The sequence below is a fragment of the Melanaphis sacchari genome, unplaced genomic scaffold, assembly GCF_002803265.2.
Source record: "Melanaphis sacchari strain LSU unplaced genomic scaffold, SCAv2.0 Contig4_pilon_pilon, whole genome shotgun sequence".
Classification (NCBI taxonomy): Eukaryota; Metazoa; Arthropoda; class Insecta; order Hemiptera; family Aphididae; genus Melanaphis; species Melanaphis sacchari.
In genome coordinates this window covers 2043231-2065043 of record NW_020271335.1, presented here as the reverse complement: position 1 = coordinate 2065043, position 21813 = coordinate 2043231, and the positions used below count along the sequence as shown (strand labels likewise).

The following is a 21813-nucleotide window of genomic DNA, read 5'->3' as shown; positions in this document are numbered from 1 at the left end:
TATTTGAAACGCTTGTTCTTAATTCGATTCGTTCTCCCTTGAATCATATCCTAATTGATGAGCAGCATGGCTTCCGCCCTGGTAGATCAACTATTACTTGTAACCTTAGTCTACATTCATATATATATGATTCTTTTCGCGATAACTGCCAAGTAGATGTAATCTATACAGATTTCTCCAAGGCTTTCGATCGTGTTGATCATAATCATCTTATGTCGACTCTAGACTCTATAGGAATCGGCGAATCACTACTTTCCTGGTTTCGCTCATACATTATAAATAGGATCCAATGGGTAACTGTTGATTCCACCTCTTCGGACCGCTTTACCCCCTCCTCAGGTGTTCCACAAGGTGCTGTTCTTTCTCCACTTCTGTTTGCCCTATTCGTAAACTCAGCAGACTCCGTCCTCCAGCATGCCAAACTTCTTATCTTTGCTGATGATATGAAAATCTTTTTCCGTATAAAATTCATCTTTGACTGTCACCTTCTTCAAAACGACCTTCAGCGATTAGTTGCGTGGGGTGAATCTTTGGGGCTAGCTCTTAATATAGTTAAATGTTCAGTAATGACTTTTAGTCGTATTAATGTTGTAATCGAGCATATTTACTCCGTAAACAATACCGCCTTAACCACCTGTAATAACTATGTAAAGGATTTAGGATTTACTCTCACACGGAACCTGTGCCCTAATATGCATATTCAGATTATATGTTGTAAGGCTCTTAAACTGCTAGGTTTCATAAACCGTGTCTCTTCAGACTTCCACTTACTCTCCCATCTAAAAACTCTTTTCTGCTCCCTAGTCTGTCCCATCCTTGAGTATGGTTCCGTCCTCTGGGACCCGTCCACCGCTTCCGCACGTAGCATGATAGAAAGGGTTCAAAGAAAATTCCTCTGTCAAGCTGCTTACAAACTAAAGATAGTCTGTCCATCTCACGATTACACGCCAATCCAACGCCTCTTTTCCTTAGAAAGCCTCTCCGATCGTCGTCATTCAGCAAACTTGACATTTCTATTCAATCTTCTTTCATCTAAAATTGACAGTCCTGAATCACTATCCCGTGTCTCATTTAATGTCCCCTCTCGCCTTACACGATCATCTGTTCCATTTCATATACCTTTCTCTTCCTCAAACTACTATCTTAACTCACTGATCATCCGTCTTATGCGCATTGCCAACACTGACCCTTCATTCTCTCTCTGATATTGAGCCACGTTTCCATAAACTATTAAAACTATTATTATTATACTATTATATTCATGTATCGGGTTCGTCCCGTATTGTAAAATAAAATAAAATAAAAATTACTTTAATGCACTGCAGACGCATAGTGCACATATGTTTAAACATTGTTTTCTCTGGTAATTTGAAATTATAATCATATTAGTGTCCATGTTGGACTATTTGAAGTTAATATTGTTTGATATTGTTTTCGTAGATAACAGATGAGAAATAGGAATATATAATGCATAATGTATTTAATGAATGTATTACCTATACAAGTATATATATATATGTACAGTGAAACGTTAAACGCTTATGACAGACGACAGTTAAATAATAATAAAAAAAAAAATATCAGATGATAATGCAAAAGTCTACAATTTAATTTTTAAGTCGTCTTTTATAAGTGCTTAATTGAAATAAAAAAACATTCTGAGTTATAACGATCAGTTGTATGTAAATCGCATGTCAAGTCGCATCCGGTATGAACGGTTTGCGTACCTAAAGTATATCACAATATAAATTATAACATATTGTGAATTTGTGACCCGGGCTAGGCACTATGGGGACAATAATAATTATTAAAGAATAGAGTATGTTTTATTGTCATTTAAACGAGTGGCGACAATCTAACGCGTAATTCTAAACGCGTCATACTCATACATATTGTATAATATTAATCATTATTCATTAATAATAAAATGCATAAAAATATATCGTATGAAATAGCTATATAGGCGTTAATGCTAAATAGTATATATTCTCATAGTCCTCGGGAGTAGGAGGAAACAGGCCCCGGACTTCGCAGTTTTTTACTTAGATTTGGATTTGAATCGAGTTCGATGAAATAATAAGAAAATTATATTATTTCATAGCATAAAATGTTATGTTTCATGTAGAAATAATGACAAAGGAATTTATTAGAACTAATAAATAAATTAATACTGTTAAAATCAAACATAATAATCAAATATTATGATGATAGGAAAAATATGGTAGGAAAAAAGTACAAAACTAAGAAGTACAGAAATACTTTCAAAAAATCCTAGAGCTTCTATTCTGTGCACTACTCGTGTATGGTCTTAATTTTCTTTTTGGAGATATGGTACATCGTCCATTATTACACTGGTTGTAATGGTTTTTTCTGCTTTCTTACTAATTGATGGTCAATTTTTCAGAAGTTTTCTTTCACTTTGAATTTATTAAATGCTTTTTTAATCTGCTTTTTCCGTCTTCTAAATTAATTTTTTAGGGGAGGGGGGGGGGCTCGATATTATATCCTCTGTCAAATCACGCAATCACAATAAATGGCAATCGTATTTACTATATACCTATGTTATATCGACATATCGTATCTGAGACGAGAATACAATAATTTGTCGGATGTGTCGTCAACCAACCCATAGACTTTTCGCGACGAATAAACCTAACATCACAACAACATTAATATACAATTAGACATGTACAATAAGTTTGTCTTTGGGCGAGACGGTTGGCTGTACAGGTTGCGCTTACGAGCCCATTCTCGTTTCAACCGTTTCAAGTGGCCGCTTACGCGCAACCGTACGAAATATAGGTATTACGAGTACGTCACGACCTCGCATACGGCGTGCGCCAAACCGCAAATATTACAATATCGCACCGCCGCGCACGCCAAACGGATCGAAATCCACGCGCGGTTTATTTCCTCGATAATACCATAATATTGTACGGCGCGCGTGCATATACGGTGCGCGAATATTATTGTAACCGTGTACACGTTCTTGACGGGGACAAGTGCCAAACCAATCCACGTTACGGCGTCAGTGGGCCGACGGGCGAGAAAAAAATAACAACGTCGGGTAAAAAAAAAAAAAAAAATCGCGCGCACGTTAATCGGGCCAAAGGCGGTGGCAGCGTTCAGCGCGCGCTCGCGGATCAATATCGGTCCGGTGACGGATCGCGGTGAGTCGAACGCGCGCGCGGCACAGCCAACGCGGCCGCCGCCGATGTCGCACCACCAGTCACCACCACCGCCACTATAGCACCACCACTTCTACTGCTACTTCTACTGCGGCTGCCGAAACTGCACTGCACACACGCGCGTACGTTGTATATTATAATGATACGATAATAGTAACGCAGTAGTGGTATTATAACGGCGATGATAACGGCGAAAACGATAATAATAATAGGTACCTAATAATAAATGATCGCAAACGAGCACGCTCCCGAGCCGTGCGTACGGAACCCGAACGTCCCGAACCCTGCGGTGTGACGGCGGCAGGAGGGAAATAATAATAACCTACATTACGCGTAGGTATATGTACGGCCGAAAACTGGATTGAAAATAAAATAATAATAGAAAAACGATACAGCGCACGGCCGTCGCCCGTCCGTCGGACTTCCGGCGCGTTCACTGCGCGTCAGAAAAACAACGTAGCGCAAGCGGTGGCGTTCGAAGTCCGGTCCGCCGGAAAAGAGAATAAATCTAAAACCCGACCGCGCACAAACCGACCGGCCGGCCGGCCGCCCGCCCGCAGAGAGTCGGCGACTCGCGCGCGCGTGTGACACACGATAATCGCGGACGCTATGACGACCGGCGCCGCCACCGCCGCAGCTACCACCTGATCGCCGCCGCAGACGACGTGGGCCCGCAGCACTATGACGACGACGATTCGCCGCGGTTGAAGTGGTCGACGACCGTCCCGGACATTTCGCTCGTTCCCGGATCCCGTGACGCACACACGACGTTTCGTTCAAGGTAAAAATATGCACTACTCGACACATAATAGTAAATATATTACGATGGGTTTCGCCAAAACCCTACGTATGTTACGCTTATAACGGTAATATCGTCGCGCGCAACGTGAGCACTGCGCTCGACGCTTGCGTGTGTGTTTCGTGTCCGTCAATTCGCCCGTTTCCGCCGCGCAACAATATACATTATGTCGATGTTTATATTATGTTTATGTTTATTGTTGTTGAGCGCGCGTGGTCGCCCTTCCCCGTCCTCTCCCCCATACACAACCCCAGTCGCTTCGTAGGCACACTCGGGCCCCGGACTGGGCCACCGTGCTGGTGTTCTGCAGCACAGTTGGCTGCACGCCTCGATTTCGAAATAAAATACTTGAGTTTTTTCAAACGATTAATGAGCGAAAAAAATAAAAAAAAAAGGTCTTTTTTTTATTGTATCTACAAACCCCGTCTGCTTACTGAAAACAGTAGGCCGGTATCCTCCCAGTCCGGGCCTGGACCGTACGCTATGCGCGTTTGGCTTTTGCAAGAAGTGCTTCGAACTTCGGTTACAGTAGTGATAATAATAACGATAATATAGCCCGTAGGGTCGTTGATATTATATTATTATGTTATTACTTATTATACGCACATCGTGTCAGGCGGCCAAATATCCATCAATTGACGTTTGCTGTCCCCCGCGGTATTCAACCCTTATATTAATATTATGCCTGATTATAAACCTCACTCGGGAAAACAGTTCTGGGAATACGACAGTTCGTGCATATGTCTCGATTAATGTGTATGATATTAAGTAAAAGCTATATATTTTATTTCATTTGGTGCGGAAGTTTTTTTTTTGGCAGGGGAGGGGGGTTCTTGAGGATGCCTTCCCGCGCTGATAGCATGCTTGTCTTCGTGCTGATTTAGATGTTGCGAGTTTTCGAATTAAAAACATAATAAATTGGTACGAGATGAATAATATTTACAATGTTAAATTAGGAAAGTTTCAGAAGGTCATAATGGCTATATACTGTTCTCGCGGTATACAGACTGGCGCCGCGCCGCCGCGGTATAATATTAAGCACTTTAACAATGATATCGATGTTTTCCGACTTTGTTAACTTTTAGTTTCCTATTTTTACGACTTTCGAGACCTGTCACCCCACGGCCTATATTTTTATTGAAAAACGAAACAATTCCGACGACGTAAATTTAATATATCTTGTTCCCCGCAGAGTATAATAATATTATGTCATTAGCAGTGTGGAGCGTGTCTGGGTAAATTACTTTTTTTAAACTTACCACAGTCCACATAGATCAAATACAACCAATTATTAGAGCAGTTCCATAATTTTATTATATAGTGTTATCTTATAAATTTTAACACATTACAAGTAAAACAAAACTACGAATGTTACGTTTGCTTATAACTTATAAGTTATAATATCCGCAATGTACGTATTCTGGTATTCATATGTTGAACGAAGATTAAATTTCGGCTGCAGGCTTTACGTATTAATTGTATTTTTATCTCATTATAACATATTATAATATTTACACTACATACATAATATTCACTATATAATGCATATACATTATAAAAAAATATATTGCTCTGACGACATCCGGCGTATCGCTATGACGTTATTCGGCCATTCTAAGTTACGACGCTGTGAATTGCACAATCAGCGTACGTTTATTTCCGTCCTAAAAAGTAAAAACCAATCGATGATAAAATTATGTTCGTATTGCTATAGTCTATAACAAAATAACCGTTTTATACACACTATGTTCTATAACACTGGAACGTCAGTATATATAATTATTATATTTGAAATTCGATGTCATATTGTCATTTTGCGATTTTAAACCGATTTACAAATATTAATTTACTATACCTAACACTATAGCGTACGAATCTTTTAGATAGATACCAGAGCACTGTTTGATGGAAAACTTAAGGAGCAGACTTTGGCTCGCTTACTAATGTTTGAAATATTCTTAAATTGATCGATAAATAACTCGATCATTTAATATGATTTTGGCGATTACGAAACAGATACAACACCTTAACCCTCCCCCTCTTATGTTGACTATACTAAAAATTATTTATTTATTTATTTTTTTGTTTAAAAGTAGTTGAATTGATAATATATTTATATATACCTACTAAAAATAATAATGTCTCGTTACTGCTATAGCGTTCATACATGCAGATTATCATTCATTGGCGGATATATTTCAGTTGTACAAGTTAAATAGGTATTAAATAAATTACTTCTAATAGGTACAAGTTAAGCTTTAAGCTCGATATTTCCTATACCAATTCTTGTTATTTTTACTATTACTCTACCTTGTATAAATATGATGATATTTCTCATGCATAATTGTATATAGTCTGTACCTTCTCTAAAACTTAAACTAGTTTCGTAAAATGTACCAAGCGTAAGAGTGTATGCTATTAAGAAATAATATTTGATTTTATGTGTATATAAAACATAATATAAAATATAGGGACAATATAATCATAGATACTACTGCCCTTGACAATATTTCATAGTAGTGCTGGCGTTCATTACGCTCTTTTTACTATAGCAAGACACGTTATGAGAAATTATACTCTTTATCGCGTATCTTTGATTATAATTCTGCGGGTAAACCAGTATATATTACGATATAAATAGTCTATATATGAACAAAATTCTTAAGTTTCACAAATATACGATAACTATTTTTCTTAGTCATTCATAAATATTTTATTACAAATGTGTTTACGTCAGTAGAAGATTTAAAAAATAAATGGTCAACAATTTTCCAAAAGAAATTATAACAATATTATGCCAGTTTTTCCCTTAAATGTGTCTGCGATTGCCTATGTCGCTAACTTCTAACTTATATATTTAATTCAGTTACTCATGCATATAAAAATAATTACAGGTAAAAAAAAAAGATTCCAAGTATAGTTTTATACCAATATACTTGCTATTGTACATTTACCTATTTATATTAAATTCACAACTAACAAACTTTTAGTCAACAATACTCATATTTACAATTTAAACATACTGATATGACACGTTTCGTAAAAAATCCATATTAATATGTGGTATATAGTATTGTTTATATTAAACGATATAAAAGTAAAAAATAATGATATAAAGGGATTTTACAAGTCGGCTATCATTTTTTCACGCGTAAGGCGGGGTAACGCCTGTGTATATAGAAACGACCTTCATAGTGTGTGTCGGATAGATTTCTGCATTTCAACGCTTATCTTTGTCGAAGCAATGATGATGTTATTCTAAACATAAATAATACTCAAAAACATGCCTCCAGTTGTCCAGTTAATCAACCCGCAATTTAGTGGTAACCTAGTATACATGATATAAATATTAGTACAGATTTTTTTGGATTACTATTAGGGAGTGTTATATGGCAATATAAACATTTGTTTTTTCAAATTAAAACCTCTCTTTTTAGTGAAATTATTTATTCAGTAGTATTAATATTAAGGATAATAGTTCTTAAGTTTATGGTTTTGTAAAAATATTAAACAATATCAGATCTAGTTTTTATTATATTTACTTGGATTATTTTTATAAATTATAAATATTGACATTAATGGTATTATAATTATACAAATTTTCAAATCGTCATAGACCCAATATTTTTTAATCGCAATCATATCGACCTATAAATTATATATAATAGCTACACAAAGTTCAATAACTTAAAATTAACTTGTTTGAATTTTATTTTGTAACTTCAAACATTTTCAGGAAATTTTTTCACTAAATAATTTATAGTCAAAAAGGGGAGAGGATATCCGTTTGAAAAACAGATTTATGCATCTCCACAAGACATTTCTTAATGAATAAGTTCAAATAATCTTAAAAATTTGAAAGTGTATGTATAGTTTTAAATGTTTAAAAATTCTAAAAATCAGATTTTAAATAGCTGCATTTTTAAAAAAAGAGGTTCAGAATGCATAGTGATAGTGAATCACTCTGTTTAATATAATATTAAGTATTACTTATCCAATAACAAAATACAAATTACTTAGTTTCTAAACAATATAAAATTAAATGGGTGAAATACTTAAATAATTAAACTCAATTGTTCATTTATAAAATTATTGTATTATATAAACGAGATAAAGTCATAAAATTATAATTTGTAAATAATTTTTTTGACTTTTGTGCTATGTATCGTAGACAATTCATTAAATTAATAATATTATACCTAAACAGTAAACACATTGTTGTATTCAATTTAATTTAACACGCACCTATTAAATCTTTCTCCACTGCAGTGATGGCAAACATATGACACGTGCATGTTATTTTATTAACTCACGTAATTGTTCAAAAAAAGATCATTTGTAATAATTATTTAGTGTTTACAGGAAAAATTGTCATAAAATTAGTTGATATACAGGGAAAGTAAAATCGAACCAAAATTTTTTATTTATCACGTGGGTACAGAAAGGTTTTCTATTACTACTTTATGGCTTATAATAAGTTAATTTACGATACATATAAAATAATGAATGAAGTGTCTAGTATATAATTACATTTCTCAATTAAAAAAAAAAAAATTATTTTAATATTTTAATCTTATTTAAATATAAATTATATTTAATGTCATAAAGATGTATATTTTTTACTTAAAAACGAAAATTAAAAGTTGTTAATCTTTAATGATATATATTAATTATATTATAATATTTTATTCTTTATTTTTTATACATTACAATTACCTATTTCATTAAAAAAAAAATATTTACAAACAAATATTTTAATTAAACGCGTTTTAACTAACTTTAATACAATTACTAATTCGATTAAAAGAGCGTGCAAACAAATAATCAATTTTTTTTTTTTACATTTGTCTCTCATCTTATATATAGTATTTATGAATTTTACAATGTCAGTTAGTGTTATTGTTGTAACTTGTACAAAAAACTGTATTATAATGTGTTTATAATTTTAGCTAATTAGTGGAATTCTCACCACATCATACAATTTAAAATAATTTATGAAAATCATTATGTTCATTCGTGGAATTAACCTTTTCTAATATATTTTAAGTTGACGTAAAAATTGATCATATTGAAAAATAATTTTGTATTTTCATATTTATTACTATTATATACACATATAATAAAATTAAGAGTATCATAACAGTTTATCGTATAATATATATATTATGTGGAATTATTATACATCGGAATATTATACGTTTAAAAGTATTATATTATTATATTTTATAAGGTAAGGTATAAAATATGTAAGAGTAGGTATTTCTGTTACCTGTATTGTATAGTGTATAGTGTATATACTAAATCTAAATATTAAAAATAAATTCTGTATGATAATTAATGCATATTATATATATACATATTGTATGGTTGTACGTTTAATTTTTTTATAATATTTTGAGATCTAGTGTCTTTGGATGAAACATCATTTAAAGTATTTATATTAAAAATACTGTACAAAAAATAATTTTATTTAAATATCAATAGATTAATTTTTTTAACACATAGATGAAAATGTTGTGAGTGGATGACTGATGACTGATGATTGTTTGCTACTATGCAAAACACGATTTGAACTTCAGTATTGTTTATTATGTATATTTATGTAAATAGGTAGATATATTAATTATGAACAGAAAGATACAATATTGCGTAATTTTAAAAAGCTTTACGTAAAAATTTGGATAGGTATGGTCAGCTATTATTACCTACTATTCAATTTTTCGTAATTCATTCGACAAAACAACAAATATTTATTTTCGACAGTCTGGTTATATTTCGTGTAAACGATAATCGTATCTGATATATTTATTGTTAATTATATCCAATTATTAAACTTGCTTTTTAAAATAAAGATGCGATCTATAAATTATATCCCCAAAATATATGAGTTTTAGATGTATTTTTTATGCAATACATCTACAAGTTTATACTTAAGCTATGCACCAAGAGAGCCATGTAAAATTTTTTATTTGTATCCCAAGATATAAATAATATATTACGTATATGTATATTGGATATTATATAATTTATCGAGTTGCACCACCACCATGGTAAATTTTTCATAAAGTTATTATTATATGTAACTGACTCAAGTATTTATATACGTGGTTTTATTCGACTTTGATATGTAGCAAAACTAACAGCAAATGATACTCAAATAGTAATAATTCCTAATTTTACAATTTTCGATTTTGATCGAAGTGACTGTATGAGTTAGTACCTACTAACTATTATCTACTTAAACAAAAAAAAGATTCAGTTTTAGTCATTGTATTATAGCGATTCAAAAAATGTTATAAATATAGGAAACTTAAAAGTTTTTGAATTTAGGTATACTTGTATTAATTAATAAACATATTGACATTTAAATAATATTCTGATTGGTTTAACCACAAACAGCATGAAATTATTCGCATGTCGGTATGTCGGTAATTCGATATTAAATTAACAAACTAATAAGAGCTATAGCAGTTAGCACTTAATTTTTTATGAAATATTATTACATAATAAAATATTTTTATTTTTTTGGTAAAAAATAGATTAATTTTTAGCCTTTCGTATTGCTAATAATAGAAAATGAATTATTTATAACTATATAATGTAAACATACATAATATAATATCATTAGAAGTATAGGCTCACAGATGGTCTTCATTTTGAATCGTTTTTTATTGTATATTTGTATACCTAGGTAAATTAATTTATTATTGAATCCAAATTTTACACTTTCATTACAGTAGGCCATCAACAAGTTCGACATCTAATATAGAGTATATTGACAGCAGCGGGACTAATGATGAAAAATACCTAAGTTTAGTTTTTCACTAATCAATATTGATGTTGTTTTAAGGGTTGTTTGATGTGATTTGCGATACATACGTTAACAGAATTTTCAACCTTCTCATCCCTTTTTAATTGCAATCTTTTTGTCAAACATGAAATTTAAAGTGAACCGATATTTTTAATGATTGCCTTTTAATTTAGGCACACAATTTTAATATTATACACATTTATTTTCACTTTAATTAAATAATATATTGTATATTAGTAACTAGAAAAATCGGTTTAAAGCGGATTTTTACTATACACGTTTGCGTGTACGTGCATAAAAGTTCTTTGTCGTGAATATTTGGTACCTATCCATGGTAAGCTTTTGGTATATAAGAGTGGTTATACAATTTTACCATAAGATTTCTACATTACCATGTTTTTGTATTTAACTCAACATGTTTAATGTACATGGAATAAATAATAAAACTATAGTTACTTAATTAAACCATTGAGAAACGTAGAGAGAGACTGTTCGTAGCGAACAGATCATTAAAAAACACGTACGCACGAGCGTGTATAGTGAAGGACCCGCCCTTCACGTCCATTAGCTTTTCTTATTTAAATATATATTTGTATAAAAAATTTAAATATTTGGTATTTTTGTTACGGCCTTTTAATTTAATTTAATTTTTTTATTTTTTTTGTTAATAATATTAAATAATCGTCGCCCGGAATTTAGTATTTTTCCATATTTTTCGCTTTTTACGATGGTATTCTAATGGTGGTTCTGAGTAAAATGTCGGTAAAACACAACTACACATTATAAATTATAATATCATTAATATGAAACTTCTGTAGGCAGTAAATGCATGGATTTCAAGATTTGTATTTAAAAGTACTATAAGTTTAATCTGTTTAGTTGACATAGAATTAACATGTATAGGTAATAATAATAATTATTTTACTTCACTGTTGTAGTATATACATTAATTTTTAAGAATTACAATTGACGGATTGAATTATAATTTCATATTGTATCAATACATATTATTATTATTTACTAAATGTTTGCATAATTAATTTATAGCTTATTGATATTTTAGTATAATATATAGTTGAGTACTAATCTAATAGTAGTTTATTCACATTTTACAATACGTAGTTATGTAAGTCAAACTATTAAAATATCAAAAATAAAAGAAACTTTAAAATTAATTATATTTAAAAAGTACCCGTTGCGTATAAAAAAAATACTGCTATAATATTAAACATAGGAATTAATACTAAAAATTATAGGTAAAAATTGAAAAATTAGTATTTTAACTATCGGTATTTAAAAAAAATAAAATATAAAAAAGATTATTGTTTTAACTAGTTTTAAGAAATTACATTAGGTACCTAATAATTATAATAACCTTTTAGCTGATTTATTAGCATTCATTATTTTATAGTTTGTTTGATCAGTCTCTTTAATTATCATATTTAGCTATTATTACTACAATTTTTAATTATACGCTGATTTCTTTAAACCAAAAAAAAAAAATTACCTTTAGTTTATTAAACATTGTATCCACAGTAAATAATATGAATTAGAAATTAATTTCATGTACCGTGTGTACATATACATAAATATGTTTAAATGTGTTAATTAATTATACATAGTTTTTAGTTTTTTATGGACTTTATTTTTAATTGTAGACAAACGCACTGCGCTAATTTATTTAATTTAATCATGTAATTTATTATTTTTTTAATATAGGTAACCACTAACCACGCTGACCTCTATGATGATTATATTAATAACTTAATTTGAATAATTTAACTAATATTTAATAATAGGTATTCTAGTTTCAAAAACAAGGAAATAAATACTTGTTACAACTAAAATATTATTTAACTAATTTTTTTAATTTTAGATATTTGAATATTTTTTGAATTAACATTAAAATAATTGCATAACAAATGTATACAAACTGAACTTATTTAACACAAGCATATTAATTTAATTGCCTAACCAGTAAAATTCACAATAACATTTATGCAAGTATCATAATATAATGTACTCATATTTTTTTCTTTATTAATATTAATTATGTCAAGTGTTTTCTTAAACATAGTCATCTTCTAGTATTTTCTGATGATTTAAAAATATTTTTGCATACTGATTCATTGATTATTGATTGCTAAAAAAAAATTTTAACGTAACTCTGGCCAAATTGAAAAACGTTGAAAATTAATGTTAAAATGACGCTTTAAGGCGTTATCTGCACATCGAATGTGTTAAAACATATTACATCTAAAATCTAAATATAATTTATTTGTTTCTATTAAAACTCTCTATTTCGTAGGTATTTGTTAAATCAATATTATTGAATATGGTTTAGTTCTTTGGAATCTCATAGCCCATCCTACAAAAATCCGTAGACAATTGGAAAAAATTCAACACAAACTTCTTAAAAATACGAGTTTTTACTCAAAATTGACCATCTATCGCATGAAAATGGCCCTAACTTTCACAAACTTAATTTAGTCAGTTTAACGGACCGCACAGACTTTTAGCTAATATTGACTTTCTACAGAAACTTTTCTTCAATAAACTTGATTGCCCATTCATAATTTTCAAACATGATTTTAATATTCAATCTTGGATTATCTCTTCAAATAAATGTTTTTCATTTAATTTTTGCTCTGCTAATTACTAACTTAATGAACTTTGATACTTCATTATGCTTATTGTCAATACTAGCAATTTTTCCTTTTGTTTTAAATTTTATTTTATTTTTTATTTAATTTAACCATGTTTCACACTATTTATTTGCTTCGTTTTTATTTAAAATAATCTATTATTGAATAGCTGGTTATAATATATTTGTAAAATTTATATTTTGTATCTTGAACGAAAGCTTGTTTCTTTTAATCTTACTTACATATAAAAAATAATAATAATAATAAAAAACCAATTTAGTTATTTTTTTATTGCTTATTATTTATTGACAGTGATACTAAATAATACAGTAATTCTTAATACTCCAAAAGTTATGAGCAAAAAAAACATTATTTTTATACAATAAAAAAAAACTAATAGACAATGATCCAGTTGGTTGATGTAATGTGTTAATAATTAATTAATGGGATGGTTAGTGTTTCATTTTTGCCATAAGATTTGAAATTTCAAACTTAATACATAGAATATTTTTAACTGTATAAATCAAAATCTGCAGTACAACGTAAACGATTTCTAAGCTTACTCTTAAAATACACCATAGTAGAAAAAGTTTTTTTCACAGAGGTATATGTTAGTAAAAATTTTAGGTATTAAAATTTGCTGTTATTATTTAATTGTTTTGGATAATCACCTTATATATGTAATCAACAATTGCTAAGAACGTTTGATTAAATTTAAATTTAAAACTACTATTTTAAGAGATTTCTATTGAACTATCTTCTACTGATGAAACTAAATTTAAATTAATTTTATCAAATTATATGAAGGTATAAAAAAATAATATTTAGTTTTTGAAAAATAAAATAGTCGTTCACATAACAGGTGACAACACGCGTAGCTCTATTATCGTTTCGACTAGAATTTATTATTTTGGAATTAAAATAAGCGGACTGTATAATGATCGATTAAATGATTTTATTTTAGTATACTTAATTATAAAATGCTTGCTAATGACGACTTATGTTTTGGGTCATGTGCTATAATACGTCATCATCACTGATGTAAAGTAAAAACAACGACTGATGACTCTTACCTTTACCAACCCAACCCGGGCCAATTACTCGACAATCAATATAATATGAACAAATAATAACTTAGAAAATTGAACAATTACAATATACTGAATACAAAAATGTCAATAGCTGTATATTAAGTTTGAACAATATATATAATATTATATTATGAGATAAGGTAAGATATTAAATAACCCTAAAGGCGTCATGACGACTATGCATAGGCTGATGCAAGCACATATTAGAACACATAGTCAGAAATACAATACCATCAAAGAAGAGTAAATCGCAAATGTAAGCTCGGCTTGTGATAACCTTTTTTTTATTTAGCTATATCCAATAATGAAATTTAATAAAAATGACAATTTTTAACTTTGTCAGATAATTTTTACCGATAAAATATTTAAATATAACAAGCTTCAAACGTTTTAATTTGAAAATAACAAATAACATACATATTATAATATATAGGTAATAGTGAACAATAATTGTTGTTTAACATTGAGACAAATTAATTAATTTTCGTACTGGAATTTTATAACTATGTTTTAGCTCTGTTTACATAACCGTCACAATTATCGTAGATTTAATGAAATAATTTTTGGAGCATCACGAGCATCACCTCTTTGTTATCTCTGGTTAATTCTAAATGGATAAAATGTTTTCAAAAATATTTTAAGTTAATACCTAATTAGACATGATAAGTTTAGGGCACTTTTATATTAATAATTTACAGTATACTTTATGATAATCCTAATTGAAATAAGTGTTGCGAACCCCATAGGGCCACGTATCACAAGTTAAGAACCACTGGCATAGTGTGTAGCTACGTATAATGATTAGGTTGAAGGATTATTATTTATTATAAAAAGGGTGTGCAGTAATGATAACTAAAGAATACTGGTTCAGAATGAATTGACCATGTGAACAAAACTCTACTTTTTCTAAAAAAAATTTTAACAAATAAAAACAAACGATTGCTCATAATTTATTACTGTTGTTATAATTGTTATTTTTCTAATGATTTAAATGATTATATCGTAAATTTATATATACTATGATTTGATTCATTGATTTTAAATGATTTTGTGTAGATGGCACATTATAAACACAAAGTTTTCGAAGAGGAGACCTCGAGCATGGGCTCGGTTCATTTGACAGAAGGAGTAACGGCATCTTCCACACACATCCGTTTTTATACAGTAATAATTTAGATTATACAGAATAAAATATTTCGAAAACTATATTATACGATGGTATAATAGTTTTAAAATAAAATATTATTCAACAGGGCAAACCTAAAAACATTTGGTCTCGATTGAAAAACAGAACGTCCTTGGAAAAAGTTCTCCTCGCCTTAACCCTACTTAATGGCGTAATATTGCTATTCATCATTATGTTACCAATGCATCAGGAAAAGTGTAGTCCCCCCACACACCAAATTCCAGACATATACGAAGAATCGGATTCATTTGTTAGTACTGGACAAGGTGAGATTTAAAGTGTCGTTAAACGCATATTCATATTTTTTTTATTTTGGTCATTTAACGACGTTCTATAGTAAAAATACAACGTTAATGTATAATGTATATACATAAATTATAATTTATAACAAAACTACGCTAAACACGGGATAAGTGAATTTTTACTAAGCTTATAAATTATCATCGATTGGGCTGTCCACAGATTATTGTATGAAGGAGACATGCGTAACGACGGCAGCAGCTATAATCAAAAGTATGGACACAAAATCTGATCCATGCCAGGACTTCTATCAGTATGCTTGTGGTCAGTGGATTAAAGCGAATCCGGTGCCAGACGGCAGATCTATGTGGGGCATGTTTAATGAGTTGGAAATGAACAATCAACTTATAGTCAAAAACTCACTAGGTGCGAAGTTGTTTTTTTTTTTTTTTTTAGATGTCAACATATTACCGAGTATTGTTTTATCCTTTTATCCGACTTTGATTTGATTAATCTTCACCAGTTCAATATTAAATAATATGCTAAGATTTATTTTTTCCAAGACTAGTGTGGATTAATAACTATTTCTTAAAATATAACATGTTCGCTGATTGGTACATTTTTATTCACATGTATGTAGGCTTACGACTTATAAATCATGATCATTTTAATTTATTGACATTAGTTATTTTTAGACATTTTTCCTCGTATGATCCTTGAAAATTAAAGGCTTACAATATGAGTTGGATTTCGTCATGAAAATCTACACCAATATGTTACCTATTTATTATATTATGTAACAGGAAAATTTAATAGAAATTAATGAATAAATTATCGAAATGCAGGTTATTCTAAAAACTGACTTAAACTATTGAAAATTAATACAAATGATTTATGTGTGCCCGTAATTATTTATTTTTTTACCAATTCTAACCGACCCTTAGAATTTTGTGTTTGATTTTTTGATCTTTTTTTTATGATTTTCCCAAAAAGTTTATATTTTCTAAAATACAAAAATTAGTTAATTAGAAAATTTGAAAATTATATTATAAGATAATATTATTTTTATAGAAGCAATTCCTATGAATACTAGTAGCAAAGCTGAACTCAAAGCCAAAATGTATTTTACGGCTTGTATGGATCCAAATAATACAATTGAAACATTAGGAGCAAAACCATTGCTGGACCTTATTAAAGACATTGGTGGTTGGAATATATCAGGTACATGGAATGTATCTTCGTGGAAGCTACAAAAGACTTTAGAAACGGTTCATAATCGGTTTAATATGGCTGGACTATTTTATTGGATGGTTGGTGAAGATGACAGAAATTCAAGCAGGCACGTAATTCAAGTTAGTATTAAAAAAAATATACAACTATAATAAATTCAAAAGTTCCTATAATATACGATGTGATTCACCGAGCATTCTCAGTTATTACCCGTTTAATCACTTAATAAAAGAAACTATTTAAATTTTTTAGTTTCTTTTTTGAAAATTTTAAATATGTTTATATATCATAGGTTTAACTATATGTAAATGTTAATAAATGACCTAATAATGGTTTTAAGTACATTAAATGTAAAATAGGAGTGCTATTTGGTCCCATACACTTGTCAGTTATTAAAAATAACTTATTATACTATAACAATTTTTACAAATTAAAAAAATGTCACAATAACACAATGTTAATTTGGTACCTACTATAAAATTTTTATATCTTTATACTCCTTATATATTTTAAACCTATTTTTTTGGACTAGTATCCTTAGTACATAAAGTTTAATAACTTAAACAATTCTCGTTAAATTTCGATTTTAATTTAAATACATACATCAAAATTTTTGTAAACATTATTTGATTATAATTTTACAGTAAATATAATAGGTTGTCTTTCAAAAAAAAAAACACCATAAAAAGTATAAAAAAAAAATCGAAATTTTTTAAAGTATAGTTTTTAAGTATAGGTTTGAAATGTTGAGGTATAATAGTAATAAATATATAATACCATTAATGGACAAATTTATTGTGAATATGCTCTATGAACCTCTCAATTTAAACAATTTTCACTATATTTTTTGTATGTGTGTGTTGTGTAGATTGACGAAGGTGGACTGACATTACCAACTAGAGATTTTTATTTGAACGTTACAGCAAATCAAAAATTATTAGATACATATTTAGATTATATGACAACGGTGAGCTTATAATTTGTTCATATATTTTGTGATTTATTTTAGTTATCAATATAACTTTTTTTTTTAAATATTTTATGCAATTTATATTTTTTGTTATTTTTTCATACTAGGTATTTAATAACTATATACTTAAAAATTACTTATTTATTATGATGACTTTACATTTTATTCATTGATTGAATTAAAATTGTTTATGTTTGAGGTTTTAGATTGGAACATTATTGGGTGGTGAACCAAATTCAACAAGACTTCAAATGAAAGAAGTTATTAAATTTGAAACACGTTTGGCTGCGTTTACGGAACCCGATGAAAATAGACGCGATGAAGAAAAGGCCTATCACATTATGTCTATCAGTGAATTACAAAATTTAGCTCCATTCGTACGTGTTATTGGTTTTTTTTAAATTAATTTTTTTATGTATACATTAGTTTAAATTTTAAACTTTTCACAAATTTTATATTTTACTTAATATTAACATATTTTTTATAGATTCAATGGACTCATTATTTCAATGCAGCTTTTCGGTTAGTCGATAGAAAGATTACAACTAAGGAAAACGTCGTGGTGTATTCTCCTTCATTCATGTCAAACCTTTCTGCATTAATTACTGAGTACAATAAATCTCCAGAAAATAAGACGTAAAAATATTTGCTTTTAAAACTCTTAATTTCAATTATACAAGTAGTTAACTAATTATAATAATTGTATAATAAATAGAGTAATTAACAACTATCTGGTATGGCAAACCGTCAGAACCGTTACTCCTTATTTATCAAAAGTTTTTCGAGACGCATATAAAGGACTCCGAAAAGCATTATTAGGATCAGAAGGTGGCGAAGAACCATGGCGGTACTGTATTAGCGATACAAACAACGTATTGGGATTTGCTTTGGGCGCATTGTATGTCCGCGAAGTTTTCCACGGACAATCAAAAAAACTAGTAAGTACATAGGTATTTAAAAATAAGCTCAAATTTAAGGAAAAGAAAATAAAGAAATCAGAAACTAAATATTTTAAGTTTTCTAGGCTGAAGAAATGATTAATGAAATAAGAACAGCATTTAAAGATAATTTCAAAAATTTGAAATGGATGGATAAAGAAACACTTATTGAAGCCGAAAAAAAAGCAGATGCTATAACAGATATGATTGGTAATATATAAATTGATTAAAAGCTATAAACGAAAAACATTCATTGTGGAAATATTTTAGGTTTTCCAGATTATATAATGGACTCAAATCAGTTGGACGATAAATACCAAAATTTGACTGTACGTTCCGACGAATATTTTGATAACAACTTACGTGCTATTCAATTTAATTTGGTGCAGTATTTATATAAACTCGATAAACCTGTCAATCGTTCAAAGTAAAAAAATAATACACGTTCAATTTAATAACAACTTAATTGATCGATTTCATTTCAGGTGGAGTATGACCCCTCCAACTGTAAACGCATATTACACTCCAACCAAAAATCAAATAGTTTTTCCAGCAGGTATTTTACAAGCACCATTTTTCGATCAAATGCAACAGTCTTCCATAAACTATGGCGCTATGGGAGTTGTTATGGGACATGAACTCACCCATGCATTTGATGATGAAGGTAAATCTAAAATTTAAATCATTTATTCGTAGACCATAATCTATAATTGAACATTATTATGATTACTGAAAACATCATTGTTCTTAGCTACGGTTTTTTTTTTCTTTATGTTTGTTTAAATATTTGAATAAATATACTTTTTAAATTGAAAGGTCGAGAATTTGATCGCTTTGGAAATTTACACCAGTGGTGGAATAATAAAACAGTAAATAAGTTTAAAGAAGCGACAGATTGTATGATTAAACAATATTCCAACTATAAAGTTAATGGTTATAATATAAATGGAAAACGTACATTAGGTATACTAAAAATTAATTAATTTTACAAAATAATACACTTCATAATAAACAATTATACTTTAGGAGAAAATATTGCTGACAACGGTGGACTTAAAGCTGCATATCGTGCTTATGTAAAGTTACTCGAAGAAAAGAAAGCTCAACCAAACCGTTTGCCTGCTGTTCATCTCACCACGCAACAATTGTTTTTCGTCAGTTTTGCCCAAGTTAGTTTAAACAATAAAAAAAATAAAAGGAATCTATTAAAATAATTCTTTATTTTTCAGGTATGGTGTTCATCAAGCACAGAAGAATCTCTCAAATTACAAATGGAAAAAGATCTTCATTCACCATCTCAGTTTAGAGTAAATGGTCCATTGAGTAATTTTGAAGAATTTTCAAAAGTATTTAACTGCCAAATAGGAACACCTATGAATCCAGAAGAAAAATGTATTATATGGTAACATATTTAAATGTTGGATATTTGATTTGGCCTAGAACCAAAAAAAAAAAAAGAAGAAGTTAAAAGTAAAATATTAAAAAGTTGTAAAAGCATATTAATTACCTAAAAACATTTATAATTTAAAATAGAACATATTATGATGATATATTATAAGTATTTAACAAGGCTAAGCATGCGCTAACAAATTAAAAAAATTAAGTTAAGGTTTTATTATTTAATATTTAGTGTTATCTTCTTGGATTTTAAACTAAACAACATTTTACAATAATGTATATTTTTATTTAATAAGAAATTATTTTTAGTATGGTTTGTTATTATTTTTACTTGTAAATGTTACCTATGCTCCAAAAATGTCATGTAATCTAATCTATTCATTATATATTTTATTCAGTTGGCGCCACTTTACGAAATATGTTATTTGTTTATTTTTTTATTACTCTAAGCATGAATAAAAATGAATGATGTACATTAATTACTATTCACAAATTCTCAATATTCATAATCATTAACATTTTTAAATAGTCTTAGTCATTACAAACAGTATAGTAATTGATAAAATTGCAATCCTTATGCTTAGATCTTCACTTTAAATGTGATAACCATCACTAATAATCATTTGATGAGAAATGTGAAATAAAATAAATACCTAAAATTGTGGTGTGATAACTTAAGTAAAATTAAAACAATGCCAACAATAAAAAAAAAGACTTAAATTCTAAAATTTTCAATCATAGGTAATCTTATAACACTGTTCACTTTTTGATTTGTTAATGAAAACAAAAATACAACAATAAATTATTTCTTTCTATACCTAATATAAAAAAAAAATTAATCAATCACACAATTTTACTTAAATCGTGTAAAACATTAATTGAATATTTTTAAGATTACATAGGAGACACAAAAAAGATTTGAATGAAACTTATATTTATTGCATAATTTTAAGTTTTTTTTTTGGTTATTTAATTTTAAACTAGAGTTAAGTTGAATATTAATTATTGTTTATTTGTAAACATTATTTTATTACTTGTAAAAGTGATATTTAATTAATAAAAAATTTGAGTCTTAACTTCTTTGAATTACCAAAAAGCACGAGTAAATTTTAAATTTTAATATAATTAATTTTTTGTATTGACTTAACTTAATGGGTTTAAAAAAAATGTTTAGCTTACTTAGCCTTGGACTTATTAACAATTAAAAATAATTTAAACATTTTGTGTTTTTTTTTTTTTACATTTTTCATTAATTGCTTCTTTGAAGACTCTCATGAATGTTATTATTTATTTTTTTACTAGTATCATATTTATCTT

The 21813-nt window shown here is 28.8% G+C and overlaps 1 protein-coding gene across 2 annotated transcripts; it reads left to right on the top strand.

The window, feature by feature from the left end:
- The first annotated feature begins 3223 nt into the window (after positions 1-3223).
- On the top strand, positions 3224-20555 carry LOC112599061 (endothelin-converting enzyme homolog). 2 transcript variants are annotated; one of them, XM_025345778.1, is made up of 15 exons: positions 3224-3969; positions 15591-15698; positions 15788-15986; positions 16183-16386; positions 17032-17312; positions 18059-18157; positions 18367-18537; positions 18648-18796; positions 18876-19098; positions 19185-19308; positions 19369-19525; positions 19584-19762; positions 19915-20061; positions 20125-20267; positions 20328-20504. In XM_025345778.1, the coding sequence occupies exons 2-15, from the start codon at positions 15591-15593 to the stop codon at positions 20502-20504; spliced, it is 2361 nt and encodes a 786-aa protein (XP_025201563.1). In that variant the 5' UTR covers positions 3224-3969. The 2 variants fall into 2 exon arrangements, with proteins under 2 accessions (XP_025201563.1, XP_025201564.1); XM_025345779.1 differs by lacking the exon at positions 3224-3969 and having other exon boundaries at positions 20328-20555.
- Positions 20556-21813: the final 1258 nt, after the last annotated feature.